At 41.9% G+C, this 23,316-nt stretch overlaps 1 protein-coding gene across 2 annotated transcripts; it reads left to right on the forward strand.

Moving 5' to 3' along the window:
• Positions 1-887: 887 nt before the first annotated feature.
• Positions 888-18,656, forward strand: TRIM63 (tripartite motif containing 63). 2 transcript variants are annotated; one of them, XM_081334995.1, is made up of 9 exons: positions 888-1,161; positions 4,806-4,975; positions 8,054-8,222; positions 10,792-10,887; positions 12,574-12,807; positions 13,593-13,615; positions 14,570-14,694; positions 17,077-17,145; positions 17,799-18,656. In XM_081334995.1, exons 1-9 carry the CDS (start codon positions 1,003-1,005, stop codon positions 17,807-17,809), a joined length of 1,056 nt encoding a protein of 351 aa, XP_081191121.1. In that variant the 5' UTR covers positions 888-1,002; the 3' UTR covers positions 17,810-18,656. The 2 variants fall into 2 exon arrangements, with proteins under 2 accessions (XP_081191121.1, XP_081191122.1); XM_081334996.1 differs by having other exon boundaries at positions 14,570-14,690.
• The last annotated feature ends 4,660 nt before the right edge of the window (positions 18,657-23,316 follow it).

A 23,316-nucleotide genomic window follows, 5' to 3' on the forward strand; every position in this document is an offset into this window, starting at 1 on the left:
GTAAGTGTGAAAAACAGTCATAAGTCCCTTTTTTCAGAGCTGTTGTAACTTCGAACAGTCACTAAATGAACTGTTGTAAGTTGAGGAGTACCGTGTTTCCCTGAAAATAAGACCGGGTCTTATATTAATTTTTGCTCCAAAAGACGCATTAGGGCTTATTTTCCAGTTAGGGCTCATATTCAGGGAAATACGGTACTAAATGCATCCGTCTGGCTGACGATCTTAACTGGGGCTTATTTTTGGGGTGGGGCTTATATTATAAGCACCCTGAAAAATCATGCTAGGGCTTATTTTCCAGATGGGTCTTATTTTCAGGGCAACACGGTACCTGTAGAGACTTGCAAAATTCTGTTAATGTAGCTCATCTGGTCATGTTTCCTGTCTGGTCTACCTGGGGAGGTTGAAAAAAAGGAGAATTAGATGAGTGCAACTAGAGATGCTGAGCAAAATGGCTACGTTAAGTCATTCCTTGGAACCAGGCCTGGCAATAGCAAACCAAGTTGTTGAATGGTTTGAGCTTAACCCCTAGTTTAATGAGTGGGAAGATTCATGTTGTTTGTTTAGTTCCCTGGAAAGGGTGACCAGTTTACACAAACAGAGCTCTAATTTCTTTGTCGGAGAAGACACAGGGGAGGCAAAAGGGATAAAAAATACAACATCCCTGGAAGTCTGCTTCCCAGCTTTCGAACATATTGTCCCTTTGCCTTGTTTACAGGAGTCCAAGGAGAGGGGCAACTGGACATCCCTCCTTCCATGTGACAGTGTGTCAGTCTTTTGGAAACACGACCCTCTTCTCAAATTACTCTGCCAGCCAAACACATGTGACTCCCAGATAAATTATAAATAGACAAGAGGCAGGCAAACTGCAGAAAACCCGGTGACTTAGTTTGAAAGTCAACCCAGCAAGGCTCAGTTCTAAAACTTGAGCTTGTCTCCTAGAAGAATCTTTTGTCGAGCAAGTCCAGAATCTAAGGATATAATTTGTAAGTGCTTAACTGAACAATGGATTATCAGTCGAGCATCTTCCAGGACAATAATCCTATGGAGAATCTGGAAAAACAGCTGATCTGCCCTATTTGTCTAGAGATGTTCTCCAAGCCTGTGGTGATCCTACCTTGCCAGCATAACCTCTGTAGGAAATGCGCTAACGACATTTTTCAGGTCAGTACGCATCCATTCAGCCAATTTTGTACATGTTTACTCAGTAGCTATATAGGAAGATTTTGAGATTTAGCTGATTATCTGAGAATAGAATTAGACTAGACTAGACTAGACTAGACTAGACTAGACTAGACTAGACTAGACTAGACTAGACTAGAATATATGGAGTGGAGTGGAGTGGAGTGGAGTGGAGTGGAGTGGAGTGGAGTGGAGTGGAGTGGAGTGGAATAGAATAGAATAGAATAGAATAGAATAGAATAGAATAGAATAGAATAGAATAGAATAGAATAGAATAGAATAGAATAGAATAGAATAGAATAGAATAGAATTCATACAATGAGTCTTGCAATTGAAATACAAATATAACAAGTAGACTATGTGGTTGCTTAGCTTTCAGTCATCTAGGGCATCTTCAAGATTAGAAAAATTCTCCCTTGTTAGGAATCTTTCATCTTAAATTGGGCACAGATCAGATTTTAAGTAGAGAATCTAGGGAAATGCATTTCAGTCATCTGAAAAAGAATAAAATGGCAGAAAGTGAACGTGTAATGATCTCTACTACATTTGAAAGATCCATTAGCCATCTCTCTGCAACTTTTAATGAGAAAATAGCAAGGATATAAATATAGCAAACTTGCATTTGTGCTTCTGTTAAATGTGATGAAATTCTCCTAGCCTAGCTGTTATATGTTTTTGATATGGTGATATGGTGCTTCTAGTGCCTTAGAGATGGCATGCATTATCCACTAAAAACCATTTCAAGTGTTGGAGACCACCTTGGAATCATTCCTCAGATAATGTTCACATCTTCAAATGGCTTTGGCTAAGTAGCGGCTGATAAGAGCTCAGCTCTGGTCCTCTGGGGGCCTGTTCTACTTCTGACATTGCCTTCCAGACTTGTTGATTGTTATTGTCATACCTCCAAGGCAACACAAAACGTAAGGGCAGAGACACAGCCAAGAAGCTGAGGAGAATCTGGATTTCGTTTCCCAAAGATCTCATTGGCTTGCAGGCAAAGAGGGAGAGGAGAGAGATACCCGCCTGGCTGGTGAAACAATGGGTTGTTTTTAAGTGTTCTCTCATCCTGAACATCCTCAGATGTGTTGGTATGGTCAACAGGAGCTGTAGTCACAACACATCTGTAGGGCACGTCACTGGAGAAAGTGGCTTTATTTCCTTCTCAGTCAGTGGCTTCTTACATATGTATCATTTCTATTTTGTACAAAAAAAATAGGTATATCAAGACATGGGATAAATGAATGTGTGGCTTTGTTTTATTTATTTTTTTTAAAATATGGAATCAATATCCTTAAGGGGAAGGACAATTATTTTTTATTTAATGATGGTTTACTGAATACATTTTTGTTAGTATTTACAAGTTAAGGCCCTCCAAGTGTGTTGGGACTTCAAACCCAGAATCCTAAATCAGCACAAGGCATGCTAATTGGGAATTAGGTCATATAGTTCCCTCTTTGAGAATCAGTTTGGCCTAGTAGTTAAGGTACTACATTAGAAACTAGGTGTCAATGAGTTCTAGTTCCTCCTTAGGTATGAAAGCCAGCTGGGTCACCTTGGCCCAGTCACTCTCTCTCAACCTATGTTGTAAGGCTCAGGTGACCAGTGGCCGATATAAAGATTTTTAGAAACTAATGCAGTATTTCTCTGTATTGTAATTACATTCCCCTCAAAACCACGACCAAACCATAGGCAATACCAACATTAGCAACATGGAAGCTGAAAGTTACTGTCATTCAAGTGTGAATTCTACGTCCAACAAGCAATCCCATTGCTACAGAAGATTGCCTAAGACTACCGAATCTGCATAAGATTAGGTGGACAATGGACCAGATGAAGCATCTTCTTTCAGCAAGTTGATAATTGTTTGTTCCAATGTCCTGTCCCTCCAATTATTTCTTCATATAACATAAGAAACCCATTGCCATAGGCGTAGGCAACCTTGGCTCTTTTATGACTCGTGGACTTCAATTCCCAGAATTCCTGAGCCAGCATGGCTCAGTATGGAAACCTCTCCATTCGTGGACTTCAACTCCCAGAATTCCTGAGCCAGCCATGCTGAGGAGAAATGGAGAGGTTTCCATACTGAGCCATGCTGGCTCAGGAATTCTGGGAGCTGAAGTCCACGAGTCATAAAAGAGCCAAGGTTGCCTATCCCTTGCCATAGAACATATTGAAAGCATCTAGGATTACACAAATTAAGGGGGAAAGGGATTGATCCTATAATTAGTATATCCAGGACAAATGGGTTCTGCAACAAGGGAGGATATATTCTAGAACCTGTACAATCATATATGTCTTCATCTATTCCATTCTCCATTTTTCGGGGTTAATGTCCTGTTTCCCAATAAACCAGTCAATATCCCATGCTCACCAAGCATGCCTACTAAGCATTATTTTGGGATAGATCCTCTTCAAAATATAGTGGTTTTTTCATATTTGCATCTACAAAAATATATTAGTACATGTATTTGGCTGGCTTCAAGAAAGGGTTGGACCAGTTCATGGAAGTCATGGGGATCAGCAGTTATTAGTCTCGATAGAAGTGTGACTGCTTCTGAAGGCCATCAACTGGGAGACTTCTTTGTGTAGTTGATTGTCCCCTGAGAACAGACTGCTGGACTATTATTTATTTATTTATTATTTGGATTTATATACCGCCCCTCTCCCGAAGGACTCGGGGCGGTGTACAGGGCAATTAAACACTATATACAACACATAATATACAAAAATTAAAATAAATTAAACCAAGTAGCCCTAAACAATAAAACACGTTCTAAAATGGACTAGATGGTCCATTGCTTATGTTCTTATGAACAATTTGCCTTATTTTGGCAATTCATATTATTCTTCATGTAACCCATAAAGATTCTTTATGTGATTCTTCCATGTTTAACATCTAATAAAAGACCTAGGAAAGATGTACAAGAAAATCAGGATGACCACATTTTCTTGGGTGACTTCATGAGCATTCATTCAGCCATGGATGGACCTGAGTCCTTCAAGAACTGAGATGGACCAGCAAGTCTTATTCTTATGTTTTAGTTAAATAAATAAGGAATAAACTCTATCTAGCTTCAAACGGTAATAATTTTTTTGAATACTTATTTGGGGCTTCGCCTTATGTATTTTCTAGGACTCAGGTGCATAATATTTCACATAAAATTGGCGCATAAAGTAACAAAACTAGATTAGATTAAATAACTTAACAAATTGAAGTTGAGTTCTCCCAGCCAATGCCCAGATCTGACAAATAATATCATTGCAATTTGTGCCCAAAATAGATTACAGTTGAAACAGTTACCTCATTTGTTGGCAGTGGCTAGTGTTCCAGTGACAGCGTCCATTTTATGAGCAAACCATGATGGGAAATGTTCTGTTTTATCAAAAGGATAACTGTGAATAATTTTAAAGGGGGAGGGGGAGGAAGGGAAGAAATCAGATTATTTTGAATTTTTGAAGCTTTCCCCCCCTGGGTCCTTCCTGATGTGCTGAGTTTGAAATGAATAGGATTGATAGGAGCTGAAGTACATTATTTCTGAAGGGTACAAGATTTTAGGGGAAAAGTGTGTAGTTTAATTTGGGGGAATCACTGACTTTTGGATTAACATGGTTGATGGCATTTCTAGGCCGCAAATCCATACTGGCAAACAAGCCGAGGAACTACCATATCAGGAGGACGTTTCCGGTGTCCCTCTTGCCGACATGAAGTCATTCTGGACCGCCATGGAGTCTACGGTCTCCAGAGGAATCTGCTGGTGGAGAATATCATTGATATCTATAAACAGGAATATTCAAGGTTGGTATGAATCCCGCTTTATTACACCTTGGAAATGGGAATTCTCCCTTAAAAGCAATCATGTCTTTAGTATCTTCCAATAATTTCTTAACAATTATTTCCAGACAGGAGCATCAGCTGGAGAAAGGTGGATGAATCACAAAGCACCATCAAGTTATTGTAACTTTTACCAACCATATAAGATTTTCTGCAGCTCTGTAAAGTGGCCCTTGACTTACAACCATTCAACGGTACTGGAAAAAATGACTTACACATTAACGACAGGCACAATGTCCCCACAATCATGTGATCAAATTTCAGGCGCTTGGTAACCGGCATGTATTTAGGATGGTTGCAGCATCCTCGGGTCATGTGATCGCCATTTGCAATCTTCCCAATTGGTTTCTGACAAGCAAAATGAAGGGCAGGGTGAGGGGGCAGGGAGATGGATTTGCTTAATGACCATGTGATTCACTTAACAATTGCAGTGATTTGCTTAACAGCCATGGGGGAAAAAGTTGCAAAAATTGGGCTTGACTCTTTTAACAACTGCCTCGCTTAACAGCAGCAATTCTGGTCCCAATTGTGGTTTTAAGTCAAGAAATACCTGTAATTAAGTCCATCCACCTTGAATGGGAGAAGGAGTGGCAGAACCTGGGGGGTGGGATGAAAAGAGGGATCAGCCTAGAATCCTTACGTAGCCACAAGTGAACTAAATCCAATCCTTCTTGAGTGCCAGTGATCCTTATCTAATTCTAAGCAGATGAGCTGAGAAGATTTTCTGCATTGAATATATAGCAATCAATTAGTTTAATTGAACCTTCACTTGTGGTCTTGAACGTTCGCAGCTGACATCTTGCTGCTGATGTCCTCTTTCCTTTCTTTCTTTCTTTCTTTCTTTCTTTCTTTCTTTCTTTCTTTCTTTCTTTCTTTCTTTCTTTCTTTCTTTCTTTCCTTCCTTCCTTCCTTCCTTCCTTCCTTCCTTCCTTCCTTCCTTCCTTCCTTCCTTCCTTCCTTCCTTCCACTAAAGGAAGGTATGAGCTACCACAGGGGTCTTCAGACTTGGTCCTTTTATGACTTGTGGACTTCAACTCCCAGAATTTCTCAGCCAGTGTACTTCAACTTGAGTTGAAGTCCACAAGTCATAAAAGGGCCAAGTTTGAAGACCCCCTGAGCTACCATATCTGGGCCACAACAATCCAGACAACCACTAGATGGCAGCAAAGGAATGTTGAAGACTCCAAATATGTTTGTTATAGTGGTCTAAATTTTTGCAGCTCAGATTTTGTAGTTGAAGGAAGGAGGGTCTCTGTAGAACTGAAAAACTGGCCATCATAACTGGGATTCATCCTTGGGGCTTGCCTCACTCATGCCAAGAAGAAATCTGCAGTAGATTAATTGGATTAATAAGAAATTTACAGTAGACTGAAAGTGCAAAAAGCAATCCATAAAATAAAACCCATCTTAACACGGCAGCTTAATCCAATTTAAAAATCCAGGTTGAAGGTTATGAGTCTTTTCAGAACAGCACCTACATGGACCTTGGGTCTGATCTAGGTTACTTTCATTCATTCTTTATGCACATTCAGACTCACACCCACCGTGTGTAGAACTAGGAATTAGTGCTGCCTTAAATCACGACAGCAAACACAATTATCATGCTGTTTGTTTAAAAAATCCTACAGAGGAAACTCCCACCAACTGACTAGTCCCGTGTCCATGAAGGGTCAAGAAATCTGGCTGGATTAGCAAGGGCCCTGAATATAGGAGCAGAAGTGCTGTGCTGCTGATACTTTGGGGTGGGGGGCTGTTATCATAAATCCTCCTCCAAAGGAAGGAAACCTGTTCTCAAAATAAATGGCTCCACTTGGACAGAAGTGGAAGTAATATCTAAACATAACTTCACAGGGAGGTTAATATTAGACAGACGGCTATCTACACTGTACTGTGGGAAGGAAGGATCAGCAACCAGGCCACAATTTCAACTTGATTTACTAAATCTAGTATTTAATTTTTACTGCGTGAGAGGAAAAATTAAATGAGAAGAAGGAACTGGGAAATACTTGGTCTTAGTGAGGAATATTTCTGGGGCCAATTCCTAGAGATTGATAGAACATGAAGCAAGCAAGCCTAATGACTCTTCAATCCCTCCCTCTTTTAATAGACAAAGGGCCCCATTCACTACCAGTTCTATGAAGTTCTTGATACTCTCTTGGTTGTTTGCCTGGAGACATTTCATTGCCCAGCTAGGTAACATCATCAGTGCTAATGTTTACTTTAAAATGCATGGACCTCAGCTCCCAGAATTTACCAGCCAGCATGCTTTGGGTCTATATAGCAATGTTTCTCAACCTTGACAACTTTAAGATGGGTGGACTTTTAACTCCCACAATTTCCCAGCCAGTAGGCAAGGAACTTCTGCAAGCAAATAACCAAGTTCAGAGATCACCTAGGACCATATTCCACCCAATATTTTCTTCTATTGAAAATAATTCCTGACATGCATTTCACCAGATTGCCCCTACTCTTTCAAGAAGGGCATCATAATTAGGCATTTGAATAATCCATAAAACCAGACCTGATCCTCTTATCTTCATCCATGTTTTATACACCCATGTGAGGTAGATTATTTATTTAAACTCTTGTTTTACCATATTCTGCCATATTTGCATTAACTACAGGCCATGCAATTCCTGCATTTTACATAAAGTAAAACAAAAAGCATCTAAAGCAAGTTTAAAATAGTTTCAAACTTCTAATTTTTATGTATTGCCCTGTTCACCGCCCTGAGTCTCTTGAGAGAAGGGCGGTATATAAATTAAATTAATAAATTAATAAATAAATAAATAAACTTGCAGATCAGTGGCAATAAATAGCAGGACATAGTCATCATGAAATGTCAAATGAAAAAGGTACAGCGACTGCCTCAATATTACCTAGAGAGTTTTTGGGCTGAGTATGAATTTCAATTTCTTTTCCCACTTCTACTCAAACGTTTATTTGTTGAAGTTTATATGCTGCCCATCTTGCTATCCAAGGTGACATTAACTATGCAGACATTCTTATCTTGACTATTGGTTTCCTTCCCATCTCCAACAGCCGTCCGCTCAAGAAGGGAAACCACCCAATGTGCAAGGAACACGAAGATGAAAAGATCAACATCTATTGCCTGACCTGTGAGGTTCCTACCTGTTCTATGTGCAAAGTCTTTGGAGCACACAAAGACTGTGAAGTGGCACCTCTTCAAAGTGTCTTTCAGGGACAAAAGGTATGAGCCAAGTTTCACTGCAGGGATGGTAATAATATAGCTTAACTCTCCAATGTTTAGCCTGATATTCATGGTCATCTGCCAACACTGGGTCAGGGAGGCTTGAACACTGCAAGATGGCAGGCAGAGCATCATAATCTAAACTCCATCCTTGATGTTGGTGTTACGTGCATGTTCAAAAGATGCCTGATGTTTTATCATGATATTTTTACCTGCCCACTTTGAGGATTTTGATGCCCAAATTTCAGAACTTGCTCACAGCAGAGGTTTCAGAGATACAGCTAGATAGTTTGCTTTACTGGAGAGCAGACAGACATCAAATATATCTAGACGATATGCCTGGTCTAGCAGTCAGAAATCATGCATCTGTTTCAGAGTTTGCATACTAAGCCTTTACCCTTCTGGCTTTTCATATCAGTTATCATTTTTCCCCACTCTGAGAGTTGGAGACATCATCCCAATGTTTACATAACAATTGTCTCTGGCCTGAGAATTGCTGGCTCCTGCCCTGTCAAGTCCAACCTTTAGAGCATCTGTCTTCACGTACTGGTAGATTTCAAACTTTTGGTCTCCAACTGCCCCTTTCCTAATGCAGGCACCTTCTAAGGAATTCTTGCTTAAAGGACCAGGTTATTTTAAATTTCTCCCCTGGGTCATGGCAGGATCCACCAGCCTTCATTCTCTCAGGTATTACAAGATACCTGCAAACCTGCTCGCTGCTCCATAACAGCACAGGAAAACACACAGGTCCTTTCATCTCTATTAAGAGGGCATGATCAGTAATTCTGTTTCTCCCCCCCTTCCATTCAATCATTTTGATTCTAAGGTCTGCCTGACAAAGTCCCTGTAGTTTTCTTGGCAAGGTTTTTCAGAAGTGGCTTGCCATAGCTTCCTTCCCATGGTCACCCAGCTGGCTTTGTTCCTAAGACAGGACTAGAACTCACATTCTCCTGGTTTCTACCGGGTGCCTTAACCACTGTGCCACATTGGCTCTCCGTTTTCTATTTAAACGATAGCAATTGTTTTTAAGCGTGCACCTGTATTAATCAGTGCATGCAAAATCTTTTCATGGTGTACTCTTTGGGGATATGCACAAACAGAAAGACCCCCCCCCCCCGATAATTCTGAACAGTCTCAAGAATTCCTGGGATATTTGCTTAGCAGCCTCTATGGAAGTGACTATCCTCCTACTTTATGCCTGCAACTTGACCATATGCCCAGAGACAAAAAAAAAGGATTGCATTCCTTCACCTTAGAGGGGTTTAGATCCAGTGGTATGAAGAGGAAGTTTTGGGCCAGAAGGCCCATCTCCCATTTGGGCTAAGAGGTGAATTAGAGACCTCTGGACACATCAAACTGCGTCTTTCAGGAATAGCTTCTGACCCTAATGCAGTTGATATGGATACATAGATGACTGCAGTTGACAAGCAATCACCAGCAGGATATATTTGGAGCCACAAGAGTGGAGAGCTGGCAGAGGACCCTGTTGGGAGCGGTGGTCTTTCTCTGAACACCCATACAGTAGTTAATCCATCGCTTTCCCCAGAGATTAAACAGACCCACCACCACTCCATTTTCTGCAGACTCAGCTATGGTCACAGCCACCTGGAATTCTTGGTGCCTATATTTTCCTTCACACGGGGCACTGCAGAGGTTTAGAAAAATGAGGAAAGAGGATATGGAGTCTTTGTCATTCTGCAATTTGATTTAAAAAAATTATATCTTCCATTCCTCTTTTCCCATTGATTTGGGAGAACATTTGAATGTGGGTCCGTGCATGAAACTTTCAAGTTGTCATTCAGAGTTTGTGATAAAAGGTCATGCCTCTCACCCCAAAAGAGCAAAAGAAAAAACAGATTTCGCACTTTGTGAAACCGACCCAGGTCGAACTGCGCAGAGTAGGTTGGCCATGAGACAACCGATTTCAAACAACATTTTTGAGTCGCTGGCAGATGCGGTGTTCAGCCAGTTGGTGCAAAAGGGATGTTGGCTTTGGTATCCAAAATGTGTATGAATGTCAGCTTCGTAAAAACACATTTCTGCCATGGGCTAAAAATATTATGCCAATCCAAAGCCAACTGACTTTGCCAGAGACGGATTTATAATCTGCAGTGCTTTTTTTTGAAGAAGAAAAAAAAGGTGACGGAACTCACACACGTCATAACAACCCGCCTTGCCTACCCTACAAGGTTCCATCCAAAAAAGGTGCCGGAACTCCGTTCTGAGCGTTCTATGAGAAAAAAAGCCCTGATAATCTGTCTCTAGACTAATTGATGTCAGGCCTTCATTAAACTTTCCTCAATCTTTCAAAGCCCCAGAAAGATTTTTCTAAAAAAAAAAAAAGTTCCTATAATCTAATACGATCCAAAAGGGAACTGAAATGGAAAACAATCCGTCTTGACAATAACTGTATTGCGGTCTTAAGTCGTAGCATTTCTCATTGATGTTTCTTTCGTTGGATTTTCCATTTTTTTGTTCTCACAATTGGACAAGGAGAACCTCAGCGCACCCCTCGATTCAGAAAAGGGGGCTTAGAGAGTCGATTTATTTTTATTATTTTCTCTTACAGACTGAGCTAACCAACTGCATCTCCATGTTGGTAGCAGGGAATGACAGGGTGCAGACAATCATCAGCCAACTGGAGGACTTGTGCAAAACGACAGAGGTGAGGAGTACGACAAATGGCTGACTCTTCAGAAATCCAAGTAGCGGAAGGGAAATCCAATCCAGAGCAAGATGGTTGATCAGACAAGGGCTGCCAGAGAAGAGTGGGAAAGGGACCCACTGGCTTTCTTCTCCCTGTTTCCAAATCTAGGCAGGGGTTTATTTAGAGTTTTTAGACGAAAGAGCCGGCAGTCTGCTTAGAAACCTAAAATCCCAATGCAAACTCAAAGACAGTGCTTGCGTAATTTGCTTAGCCTGATTATTGAACTAATATTTAATTTATTGAATTTATATTTCAATTTCTAATTTTCTGGTTTCCAATTAGAAATCAGAAAATTAATCTAATTAGAATCTCTAATTCTAATTAGAATTCTTAATCTAATTCTAATTCGAAATTAGGCTAATTTGCACTGAACGCTAAGTAGGAGAAAGGACTAACTAAAGTGTTGCAAATACATCCGCTTGTGCTTTAACTCAACAGTGCCCAACTGTTCTGGCTCCACAGACTGGCAGTTGCAGGGTAGGGGAAAGGGGATGGTTACATGCATGCAACCTAATCCTGTGCATGCACAAATGAAGCTTCGTGCTGTCATCTACCACTTGCGTGGTCTGGTTTCCAGCAAGCCACGGACCAGTACCAGCCCACGAACCGGATGCTTTAACTCAGGGGTCCCCAACCCCTGGTCCGTGGACCAGTACAAATACTGCGGCATGCCAGCAACCGGTCTGCACAAACAAGCAAAGCCCCATCCTCGGGTTGCAGGCAGCACACAAAACCACGCACCCTCCGGTCTGCGGAAAAACCTGTCTCCATGGAACCAGTCCCTGGTGCCCAAAAGGTTGGGGACCTCTGCTTTAACTCATTTAATTAAGTGTTTGATGCAAACTATTTTCCCAATGCACCAACAGGAAAAGAAAGGAAATTTCCCAGATAAGTGTTTTATGATGAGGAATCTGAGGTTAGAGCACTGAGTGCAAGTCAGAAGATCCTTGTTTGGTATTTCCTCTGCTGCCATGCACTTACAGAGACTATTAAGTAGGCTCTAACCCCAATAATTCTGAGTTGGGAAATATGGTGTTTGCAATCTATACATGGCAGACAGATTGGTGTATAGGTAGTCCTCCATTTACAACCACAATCGGGACCAGAATTTCTGTTGCTAAGGTGTTGTGAGTCACACCCGATTTTACAATCCCTTTTGCTGCTAAGCAAATCAATGCAGTTAAGTGAACCATGCAGTCATTAAGCAAATGTGGCTTCAAGCATTGATTTTGTTTGGTGAAAGCTGGCTAGAATGGTCGCAAATGGCAATCACCGTCCGCCAACGGTTGTAAACATATGCTGGTTGCCAAGTTCCCCAATTTTGATCATGTGACTGTGAGGAAGCCGCAACACTCATAATTGTGAGGACCAGTCGTAAGTCATTTTTTTTCAGTGCCATTGTAACTTAGAAAGAAAATAGTCTATGAAGATTGATATCCTCTCCTCTGCAAATGTCTTCTGCTGAATATATTTGCCAGCTGGAACCAGCTGCGGATCAATATTTTTTTAGAGCTGCAATGCTCCCCTTAACGAATCAAGCACTGGCATCTCTCTGAATGAGTTCCAGATGGTTGCTTCACGTGTGAGATTTGTTCAGGAGGAACCAGCTGGACTTCTCCTTTTATTCTTCTCTCCCTGTCACAGGAGAATAGTCGGTCGGCTAAGCAGTCTCTGTGTGAGAAATTTGAAGCTCTCATTGCTGTCCTTGAGGAGAAGAGGACAGGCCTTCTGCAGCGTATCTCCAAGGAGCAGGAGGAGAAGGTTGGGTTCATGCAGAACCTCATCCAAGAGTATAAAGATCAACTGGAGACGTCCTCCAAGCTGGTCGAGACTGCCATTCAGTCTATGGAGGAAGAAGGAGGGGCAGCTTTTCTCATGGTGAGGGAAAATGTTACACATTCGAGATTCCTTCATCTACAGCTGTGTAAGATGTTCAGTTCCCAAATTCCCAGACCAAGATAGCCAGAACTGGAGATCTGACTAGGACATGGGTAGGCAACCTTGGCTCTTTTATGACTCGTGGACTTCAACTCCCAGAATTCCTGAGCCAGCCAGGTTGCCTACCCCTGGACTAGGAGATACATATCATGGATCAGCCAGGAAACTGGCCAGTTGATCTTAGCGGTGCTACTTACCATCACTCCTCTGAATCTGCCTGAAGAGTTGGCAAGGAGATAAAATAAGAAGGGATTTGAATGTAAAATTACTTTGAACCTTAAAAGAGGGGTGTTCAACCTTGGCGAATTTAAGACTTGTGGACTTCAACTCCCAGAATTCCCCCGACAGCATGACTGCCTGGAAATTCTGGGAGTTGAAGTCCACAGGTCTTAAAGTTGCCAAACCTGGACTCCCCTGCTCTAAAATAAAGGTTTCAATATTTTCGGTTTAATTTGCGAATTGTGATCTTTGCTTTTTATTGCAATTAGAGTAACCCTAAATTGAAAACACAAAAAAAGGTTTCTAATTATGACACTTTGCAACTGTACAATTACGCTTCAATGTTTTTTGTGTGTGCCTTCAAATCAGTCTTCATACTCCAAATTTTAACAGGGCAATCAGCCAATCAATAATTTCTAGGAGACTCAAGATGATTTTACTGATTTTACTGATTTTAAACTGAATGTTTTTCATTCACTTGTTGACCTTTCTCTTTCTCATTCCAGACGGCCAAGCAGCTTATTAAAACGTAAGTCCTGAAAATATATTTTTAAACTCCCATTTTTTTAAACAAACTGTAAAATCCTAAGTAAATAAGTTCAAAGAGGATCCATGCAGGAAGGACACTGTAAGGGTTGAGTAAATACTGTGACATTTAAGCTGATTAGTAGATGGACTAGTTTGTTAGCTTAATTGTGTAGTAGTTGCAATGCTCCTGTTCGCAAAAATTTGGGGGCAACTTAATTCCTTTTCCTGAAAAATATACCATCAGCTAATTGAAACCTATTTTATGTATGATGGAGCATTTAGGGTGGAGCCTTTGGGAGAATGAAAATGGAGGGAAGACCCAAAGAAAGGTTAACACAATTACAGATAGTCCTCGACTTATAACAGTTCATTTAGTGACCATTCAAATCTCCAACAGCGCTGAGAAAAGTGACATGACCATTTTTTACATGACCGTTGTAGCATCCCCATGGTCACATGATCAAAATTCAAATGCTTGGCAATTGGTTCATATTTATGACGGTTGCAGTGTCCATTTTGTGACCTTCTGACAAGCAAAGTTAACGGGGAAGTCAGATTCACTTAACAGCCTTGCTACTAACTTAACAACTGCAATGATTCACTTAACCACTCTGGCTAAAAGGTCATAAAATGGGGCAAAAGTCACTTAAGAACTGTGTCACTTAACAACATAAATTTTGGGCTCAGTTGTGGTCGTAAGTTGAGGACTACCTGTATTTATAAAAGTGGGAAATGTTACTCAGTCAGCCACCCTTTCTTTCATTCCATTTCTTTTGGTTATTTTATTCATCTAAAATATTGCCAGCCAGCCATCATAAATCTGTGGACTGAGTCCCATAATGGTAGAAAGGCCTATAAAAAGAGTATCACACCATTTGTTTGAATGACAGCCCCAAACCTACAGCAGATTGTCTAACAGCAGGATAAAAGACATCTAATTTCACCTGCGTTCCAGAATCGTGGATGCATCAAAAGGTGGTCAGTTGGAGAAAGTTGAGACAGGCTTTGAAAACATGGACTACTTCACTGTGGATTTGGAAAGTATCACAGAAGCCTTGAGGAGCATCGACTTTGAGGCAGGTATGACAATCCAGAGGTGCCGCTTCAGGATGTAAGAAGTGTAGCCTGAAATTTATATTGCTAATCTCTCTGAATGCAACATGGCTCTTCTAAGTCTTCTGATTTATCAAATACATTCCTCTTGATGGAGAAATTAATATTGCATCAGTCAAATGAAGACAGCCCAGGGGGCAAAAGACAATTCTTAAATATTATGTTGTTCAGACCAAGGAAAATATAAGGTATAATAATTAATATGGAAATCAAGCAGCATGGTGGCCAAAGGTGAAAACGCTTGCCTCCCATTCGGAAGGTTGAGAGTTCAATCCTAGGCAGTGACAGATAGAATAGAGCTGGAAGGGACCTTGGAGGTCTTCTAGTCCAGCCCCCCGCTTAAGCAGGAGGACCTACACCATCTCAGAAGGTGATTGTCTAGCCTTTTCTTAAAGATCTCCAGTGATGGAATGCCCACGATTTCTGGAGGCAAGCTGTTCCACTGGTTGATTATCCTCACTGTCAGGAAGTTTCTCCTTAATTCCAGGTTGCTTGTCTCCTTGGTCAGTTTCCAACCATTGTTTCTCATCCTTCCATCTGGTGCTTTGGTGAACAACCTGGCCCCCTCTGCCTTGCGGCAGCCCCTCAGTTACTGCTATCATGTCTCCCCTATTTCTTCTTTTCTTAGCCAAACACAAGTCCCACAGCCTTTCTTCGTATGTTTTAGCCTCCAGGCCTTTGACAATCTTAGTTGCTCTTCTTTGAATTTTTTCTAAACTGTCAACATATTTTTTGTGAGTGCAGAGAAAATGTCTGCTGCCAACTCCACATAGGTGTCAGGAAAGGCATCTGGCCAGTAAACACTCAGCCCCAACCCTACCCCAAAGCAAGGGATTATAGGGCATAAAAGAAAATAATAATAATATAGAAATCACTGCTGCAAACAGCATTGTGCATCAGGTTATTATTTTTGCATATCGACAAATAATACATAGCATCCTGAGTGCCAAATATATTTCATCAACTACTGACAGTAGATTATTATAGGGAGGAATGCCAAATCCAGATAAAAGTTCAGCAAATAGTAAATGCTATGAGAACATTCTTCAGCTATTCATACTGAGGTATTTTTTTAAATTTCCTTCTGTACTTGTCTTGGGGCTAATGCCTGCTGATTCCCATGATGAAAGTGGGGCTTTAATATTCTAGTGCATAAGCAAACTTAACAAAACTTTTGTGTGGCAAGAGATACAAAGTGAATAGACCCCAGCAGAGTTAGAAATAAAGATTCCCAAGAACTTCATAAGCATCTGAGATACTTATAGATACTAAGGCACTATCTAATAAAATGAAATTCAATAGTGAAAAAGTAAGGTTCTGCATTTAGGCAAGAAAAACCAAATGCACAGGTAAGTGGTACCTGGCTCAATAGTAGCAACTGTGAGAGGGATCTTGGAGTCCTACCTAGTGGACAATCACTTAAATATGAGCCAGCAGTGTGCATCAGCAGCCAAAAGAGCCAACACAGTGCTAGGCTGCATTAACAGAGGGATAGAATCAAGATCACATGAAGTGTTAATACCACTTTATAATGCCTTGGTAAGGCCACACTTGGAATACTACAACCAGTTTTGGTCACCACGATGTAAAAAAGATGTTGAGACTCTAGAACAGGGGTGTCAAACTCGCAATGTCACGTGACATGTTGTGACGTATCAAGACTTTTTTTCCATTGCCGGCAATGGGGTGGGCATGGTTTCGGCATGATGCATCTGGCCCATGGGCCAGCAGTTTGATACCCCTGCTCTAGAAAGTGTACAGAGAAGAGCAACAAAGATGATTAGGGGACTGAAGGCTAAAACATATAAGGAACAGTTGCTGGAATTGGGTATGTCTAGTTTAATGAAGAGAAGGATGGGGGGGGACAGGATAGCAGTCTTCCAATATCTCAGGGGCTGCCCCAAAGAAGAGGGAGCCAAGCTATTCTCCAAAGCACCTGAAGGGAGGACAAGAAGCAACGGATGGAAACTAATCAAGGAGAGAAGCAACCTAGAAGAAATTTTCTGACAGTGAGAACAATTAATCAGTGGAACCACTTGCCTGCAGAAACTGTGGATGCTCCAACACTAGAAGTTTTAAAGAAGAGATTAGACAACCATTTGTCTGAAATGTTATAAGACCTAAGCAGGGGGTTGGACTAGAAGACCTCCAAGGTCCCTTCGAACTCTGCTATTCTATTCTATTCTATTCTATTCTATTCTATTCTATTCTATTCTATTCTATTCTATTCTATTCTATTCTATTCTATTCTATTCTTCTTTAAGAGACAGCTCTATAGCTCTCTTATAGAACACATGAGGCGTTCTGGAATGTGGATCTAAATTATTTTCCCCTCCCTTTTTTCCAAAGATGAAGATGATGAAGAACTGAATGAGGAAGATGAAAGAGAAGAGGAACAGCAAGTTGGGCAAACAGATGGTAAGAAACAAATGGGAAATATTAGGTCTTTCACACAGAGATACAATCTGAATATTTTTTTGAGATGAGCATTACGTGTAGTTCTCGACTTACAACCACTCATTAATGGCCCTTTGAAGTTTATACCAGCACTGGAAAAAAATGATTTATGACGGATCTTCGCACTTATGACTGTTGCGGCATCCCCATGGTCATGTGATCAAATTTCGGCATGTATTTACAACAGCTCGTATTTGCGATGATTGCAGCATCCTGGGGTCACGTGATCAGCATTTGCAACCTTCCTAGCCAGCTCCTAAAGAGCAAAGTCAGTGGGGGAAGTAGTATTTGCTTAACGGCTGTAAAATTCACTTAACAACTGCAGTGATTTGCTTAACAACCGTAGCAAGAAAGGTAATAAAATCAGACGTAACTTAACAGCTGCCTTTCTCTGCAATGGAAATTTTGCTCCCAATTGCGGTCATAAATTAAGGATGGCCTGTATTTTTTTTTTCTTCCATTCAATTGTGCCTGTTTTCTTGGCAAGGTTTTTTTTTTCAAGAAGCTGGTTGGCCCCTGCCTGCTTCTTTGTAACTGTGAGAAAGTTTTGGCTGTGGCCAAAATCTTGAATGGTTTGTCTTCAAATGGTTTCATTTCTCTCCTGTTTTCTGCAGGTGCTCAGTAACCAGGAAGGAACATGAAATTCCAAGGAGAAAGCAAGCAGAAAGTCTGGCTCCATAGGATTTGGACAGGGAGAAGGAAGAGGAGGGATGGGGTGGGGGGAACCCAAACTGGATGCCCGTCAAGTTAAGAGGGCAAAGCCCAGCTGATGGAGGCTCATTTGGGATGCTGAATTTGTGGCAATGCAGAAAGGCAAAAATGCACAGAGACACTTTATACACGGGTGCAACATGAAACTTTTCATACATGTTATATATTGTGATGTTTTTTTGTACATAATTCTTCAGGACACTTGATTTCTTTTGGGGAGTGGGGGTTAAAGAAAATATAAGATTTTGTTGCTACTTTCACATCAGAACATACTGTTCCACCAACTGAAGGCAGCCGATTCTGGGAATTAAGTTAAAGTGTTTCCATCAGCAGATAGGATGTAGTCAAGCAAGAATCAATTTTGTTGTGCTTTTTAATCTATGAAAAATACCACCTGCCTAGAAGTGAACCTAAATGATGTTTGTTGTTCTTCTTTGTTGTATATAGTTACATAATAAAATAAATTTCCATTTTATCTTGAGGCCAAATGTTTTGTAACAGTAGGCAAACAATCCGTAAAACCTGTTGCCACAAAAAAATAGTGATGGCTTTATTTTAAGATGCTTTCTCAAGGGATTACTTGTAAATAGGGGGAGGGAATATAACTAATAGCTATTTTTTCTATTGGGGGCTAAAATAGACCCCCTATGTTTCAAGTGCAGTATACCTCTGGTGACTGTAGTAGAATGTGAGATACTTCAGAGGCAGAGGCAAAGGTAGTTGCCAAACATTTTTTCCAACTTCTGGTAAAAAAACAAAAACCCAAAGCCTTGCCCCCACCCCCTGCTAAGAGTGGATGCTTCTTCCTTCTTACAGCTGGCAGGACAAAGTGCATCACTGCTTCTCAACCTTGGTAACTTGATGCATGGACTTCAACTCCCAGAATTCCCCAGCAACAGGCTGGTTGGAGAATTCTGGGAAAGGTAGAGAAAGATTGAACTACCATCCAGGAGAGGTTGCATGAGAACATTCAGAGAACAAGTGTCACAAATTCCAGTGTTTTCCTTAAAGGGTGATGATCATCTGAACAAAGGAAGGGTCCTCCTGATGTAGCTGAGCTACCACCGCCACCAGTCCCAAGCAGAATGACCAGTGGGGAGAATGCTGGGAATTGTATTTCAAAAGCAGCTGGAGGGCTGATGGTTCTGCAGCCTTGTTAATTAGATACCAACAAAAGAATTCTTGCAGATATGGAGACATTCTCTCCCAAGCATCAGCAGAATTTAAAGTGCCTTGGGTCCAGCCATATTACAGGGACTGGACAATAAATAACTCCAAGCAGGAAAAAGAAAAGACATTTTGCACACATTTAGAGATGTTGTTGTTTCTTACAATTGTGCTGCTTCCAGAGCTGCCCTAGGAAGCAAATGTAAATGCAGTTTTAAATCGAGCTGAATCCAAGTTAGACTTTATGCAACATGTGGTGTTTTAAAGATACACTAAAGGTATCCCTTGACTTACGACCATTCATTTAGTGACCATTCAAAGTTACAACGGTGTGGGGAAAAAAGGGACTTACAACCTGCCTTCACACTTATGACCGCCAGAGCACTCCCATGGCCACTTGATTCAAATTTGGCCACTTGGCCATCAGGCATGTGTTTACAACAGTTGCAGCATTGTGGGTTCAACATTTTGCAACTTTCCTAACTGCCTTCCAACAAGCAAAGTTAATGGAGGAAGCCAGATTCGTTTATCAGCTGTGTGATTCAATTAATTAATTCAATCAATTAATGGCCATGGTAATAATGCCGCTTGGGGGGGCCCAAAAGCCCTAATAAGCAGGCATATACATAGAATGAAGGCTATTGCTAAGCACATTGGTTTGTGCTTAAATTGTAAGCCGCCCTGAGTCTTTGGAGAAGGGCGGGATATAAATGGGATTAAAATAAATAAAAATAAATAAAATAAATGGTGATTTGCTTAACAATTGCAGCAAAAAAGGTCATAAAACTGGGCACCACTCACTTAAGAGCCTCCTCACTTAGCAACAGAAGCTCTGTCCCAATTATGGTTGTAAATCAAGGACTACCAGTATGTCTTTTCTCGCAGGCACTGTAAGGTTTTCAATGCCCCGTCATTCTTCAAGCTCCAGTTTTGTTTTCTTGGAGGTTGAGTCATCACACTAAGCCAGGGGTAGGCAACCTTGTCTCTTTTATGACTCATTTGCCCAGGTGGCTCAGGAATTCTGGGAGTTGAAGTCTGCGAGTCATAAAACCCTGCACTAGGCCTAATAGTGGTCTTTGTAGAAATGTAGACATTTTGGTCTGTAAAGCATGATTTCTAGACAGTATATTGTATGCCTCGACAGTAAATATTTCTGATTTACCCAGTAAACCATGATTTGCTGTGATGTGCAAGCCCCGCTGTAGAAGTCCATCTGCTCCTACAACATTCCTGATTGAGCAGTCAAGAATAACACGTAGTCCTCAACTTACAACAGTTCATTTGGTGAGCATTCAAAGTTACGATGACACTGAAGAAGCAACTTATGAACATTTTTCACACTTATGGCCATTGCAGCATCTCTGTGGTCACATGATCAAAATTCAGATGCTTGGCAACTGGTTCATAGTCATCACAGTTGCAGTGTCCCAGAGTTAGTACTTGATCAGCTTTTGCAGTCAATGGGGAAGCCAGATTCACTTAACAACTGCAATGATTCACTTAACAATTGTGGTAAGAAAGGTCGTAAAATGGGGCAAAGTTCACTTGGCAAATGTCTCTCTTAGCAATGTAAATGTGGGGCTCAGCTGAAGTCGTAACTCGAGGACTATATATGAGATACTTTGTCCTTCCTGCCTTGACACAATTAAATCCCTTTTCTGCATTTGCACAGCAAATGAAGTCATAAACTGCCTAACTACAATATGATGGGCTAGTTCAATGTACAGGTGGCTTCTGCATGCTTAATGGATAACAAATACAATAAGCACTTAAATAGGAGGAAGCACCAAATCAGCTCAAAGTAATCTCTAGGTTTTGCATTGTACTATAATTTTCATTTCACCAAACTATTTGTCCAATTTATATAACCGCCCATCTCCCAAACAAGTGTCACAACAAGCATAAAACCGATTAATATATGAAAAACTGTTGGTACTAAAAACTTTTAGAAAACCGAAGGTTAAGACAGAACATATATTAGGGTGAGAGCAGATGTTGGTAACAATGGAGCCAACTCACCATGTCAGCTGGCAAGCCTGATGGCATAACAGGTTTTGAGGCACTTCCAGAAAATCAACAGGGATTGAACCAGCCTCATTTCAGGCTGAACAGGACATTCCATAAAGGCGTACTGCTTAGCACCCACCAGGAACAGCTAGGGAGCAGATGGGACCTTTTCTGCTGCATATGATGAGATGGGCAAATGAAATCAGGTCCCTTAAATAACCCAGCGCCAGGCCATCCAGGGCAGGGGTCTTCAAACTTGGCCCTTTTATGACTTGTGGGCTTCAACTCTCAGAATTCCTCAGCCAGGCACACTGGCTGAGAGTTGAAGTCCACAAGTCATAAAAGGGCCAAGTATGAAGACCACTGATCTAGGGCTTTAAAACCTTGAATTGGATCCAGAAACAGACAGGTAACTAACGCAATGCTGGCTTTCAAGCCGGATGCGTCACACGTAAGCTGCGCCCAGCCCAGCTCCAGCAAGGGGAAGTCGTGATATGTCGTGGGATGTGACGCGGCAAGTTTGACACCCTTGGTGTAAGGGGTCTCCTGCTTGGGTGGGGGGGTTGGACTAGATGACCTGCAAGGTCCCTTTCAACTCTTGTTATTCTGTTCTGTTCAATGTGCTGTTCTAGAAACATATGTAACTGCTTGTGCCACTGTGTTCAGCTGAAATTTCCAGATACTCTTCAAGGGTGCCCCATGTAGAGTGCATTACAGTAGTCCAACTGGGAGGTGACTAGGGCATGTGTGATCAAGTGCAGAGATCTTTGATTGAGGAACAGATGCAACTGCAATCACCCAAAAGAGGTTTGATACTGGATTAAAATTGAGCAGCATAGTGGGGTACAGCAATGGCTTTTTGAGGAGAGGACTAATCAAGATACTTCCGAGGCTTATTCTTCATTGTTTACCACAACTAGAACTCAATTCACACCACACACACAAAACAAACCACCTTAACCAGCCAGGAGGGTCATGTGGCTGAGCTCAGTCTTAAGAACCCTGTTCACTTCATCCGGCAAACTATTCAAATATACACCGTGCAGATGTTTTTGACTACAGTTTCCATCAGCCCCCACCAGCATACGCTTTGGGGTAGGCTGCCCTTCCACACAGAGGAGCTGGAGATTGTCAGTCGCAACATTTTCTTGCCTTTTGATTAGGTGCAGATATCCGACTAATCGGGGTGGGTGGATGTTGGATAAACCATCCTTTCCTGCACCAACCAGGATTGGCTGTATTGGAGCCCCGTATTAGATCAGGCCGCAAACCTTGTCACAGAAACCACAACATTCGGGTTGCAAAAGACCCGAGATGTGAAGCAAACAGGTCACCCACGGCGACTTCTTAGGAAGGGAGAAATCAGTTAAGGGTGGGGAGGCGAAGACGCCTGGCAAACGGGTTGCTTGTATTTTTGCGCAATTTTTTTTAAAAAAGCAGGTGTGTGTGTGTGTGTGTGTGAGCCTTGGTGGAGCAGTGGGCTAATGCCTCCTTAAGTAACACCAGCTGCCTGCAATTAGTGCAGGTTCGCATCCCACCAGGCTCAAGGTTGACTCAGCCTTCCATCCTTCCGAGGTAGGTAAAATGAGGACCCAGATTGTTGGGGGCAATTAAGCTGACTTTGTAATAATGCCGCTTGGGGGGGGTGTGTGAAAGCCCTAATAAGCAGGCATATACATAGAATGAAGGCTACTGCTAAGCTTGTAAGCCGCCCTGAGTCTTCGGAGAAGGGCGGGATATAAATGGAATTAAAATAAAATAAAATAAATAAAGGATGTCCGACCCCGTCGCGTTGGTGGCCGCGGCGGAGTTTTGGAAGGGAGTCGAACTTCATTTTTAAAAGCCAACCTGGGGCTCCCCTGTAGTTCTTAAGCGGGTCTCGGCCCAAAGCGAAGAGAAATTGCGCCGCCAGGATTCACCACCCGCGGCTAGGCGGCCCGCCCTATAAGCAACAAGAAGCACCGAAGCCACTTTTAATGTAAACCTCGCCCGAACAAGGGTTTTCTTTAAACCACGGTTTACCGGCTGCCCCTAACCGCAGAGCCGCACGGCCCGACATCCCGGGCTGGCGTCGCCCAACTCCCTGCTCTACCACCCATTCGGACGTCGGCGCAGCTAACCGCGCCAGCTCCGTCTAACTCGCACCCGAGACGGAGCGGCTGACCCGCAGGGCCCCCTCCGTGCTGCGTTCAGAAGAACGTGTCCCCCGGGTTTGGGGCTCTACGGCGGGGTCTGCTTCCATTCGCC

Source organism: Vipera berus, assembly GCF_964194415.1.
Source record: "Vipera berus genome assembly, chromosome: 9".
Classification (NCBI taxonomy): domain Eukaryota; kingdom Metazoa; phylum Chordata; class Lepidosauria; order Squamata; family Viperidae; genus Vipera; species Vipera berus.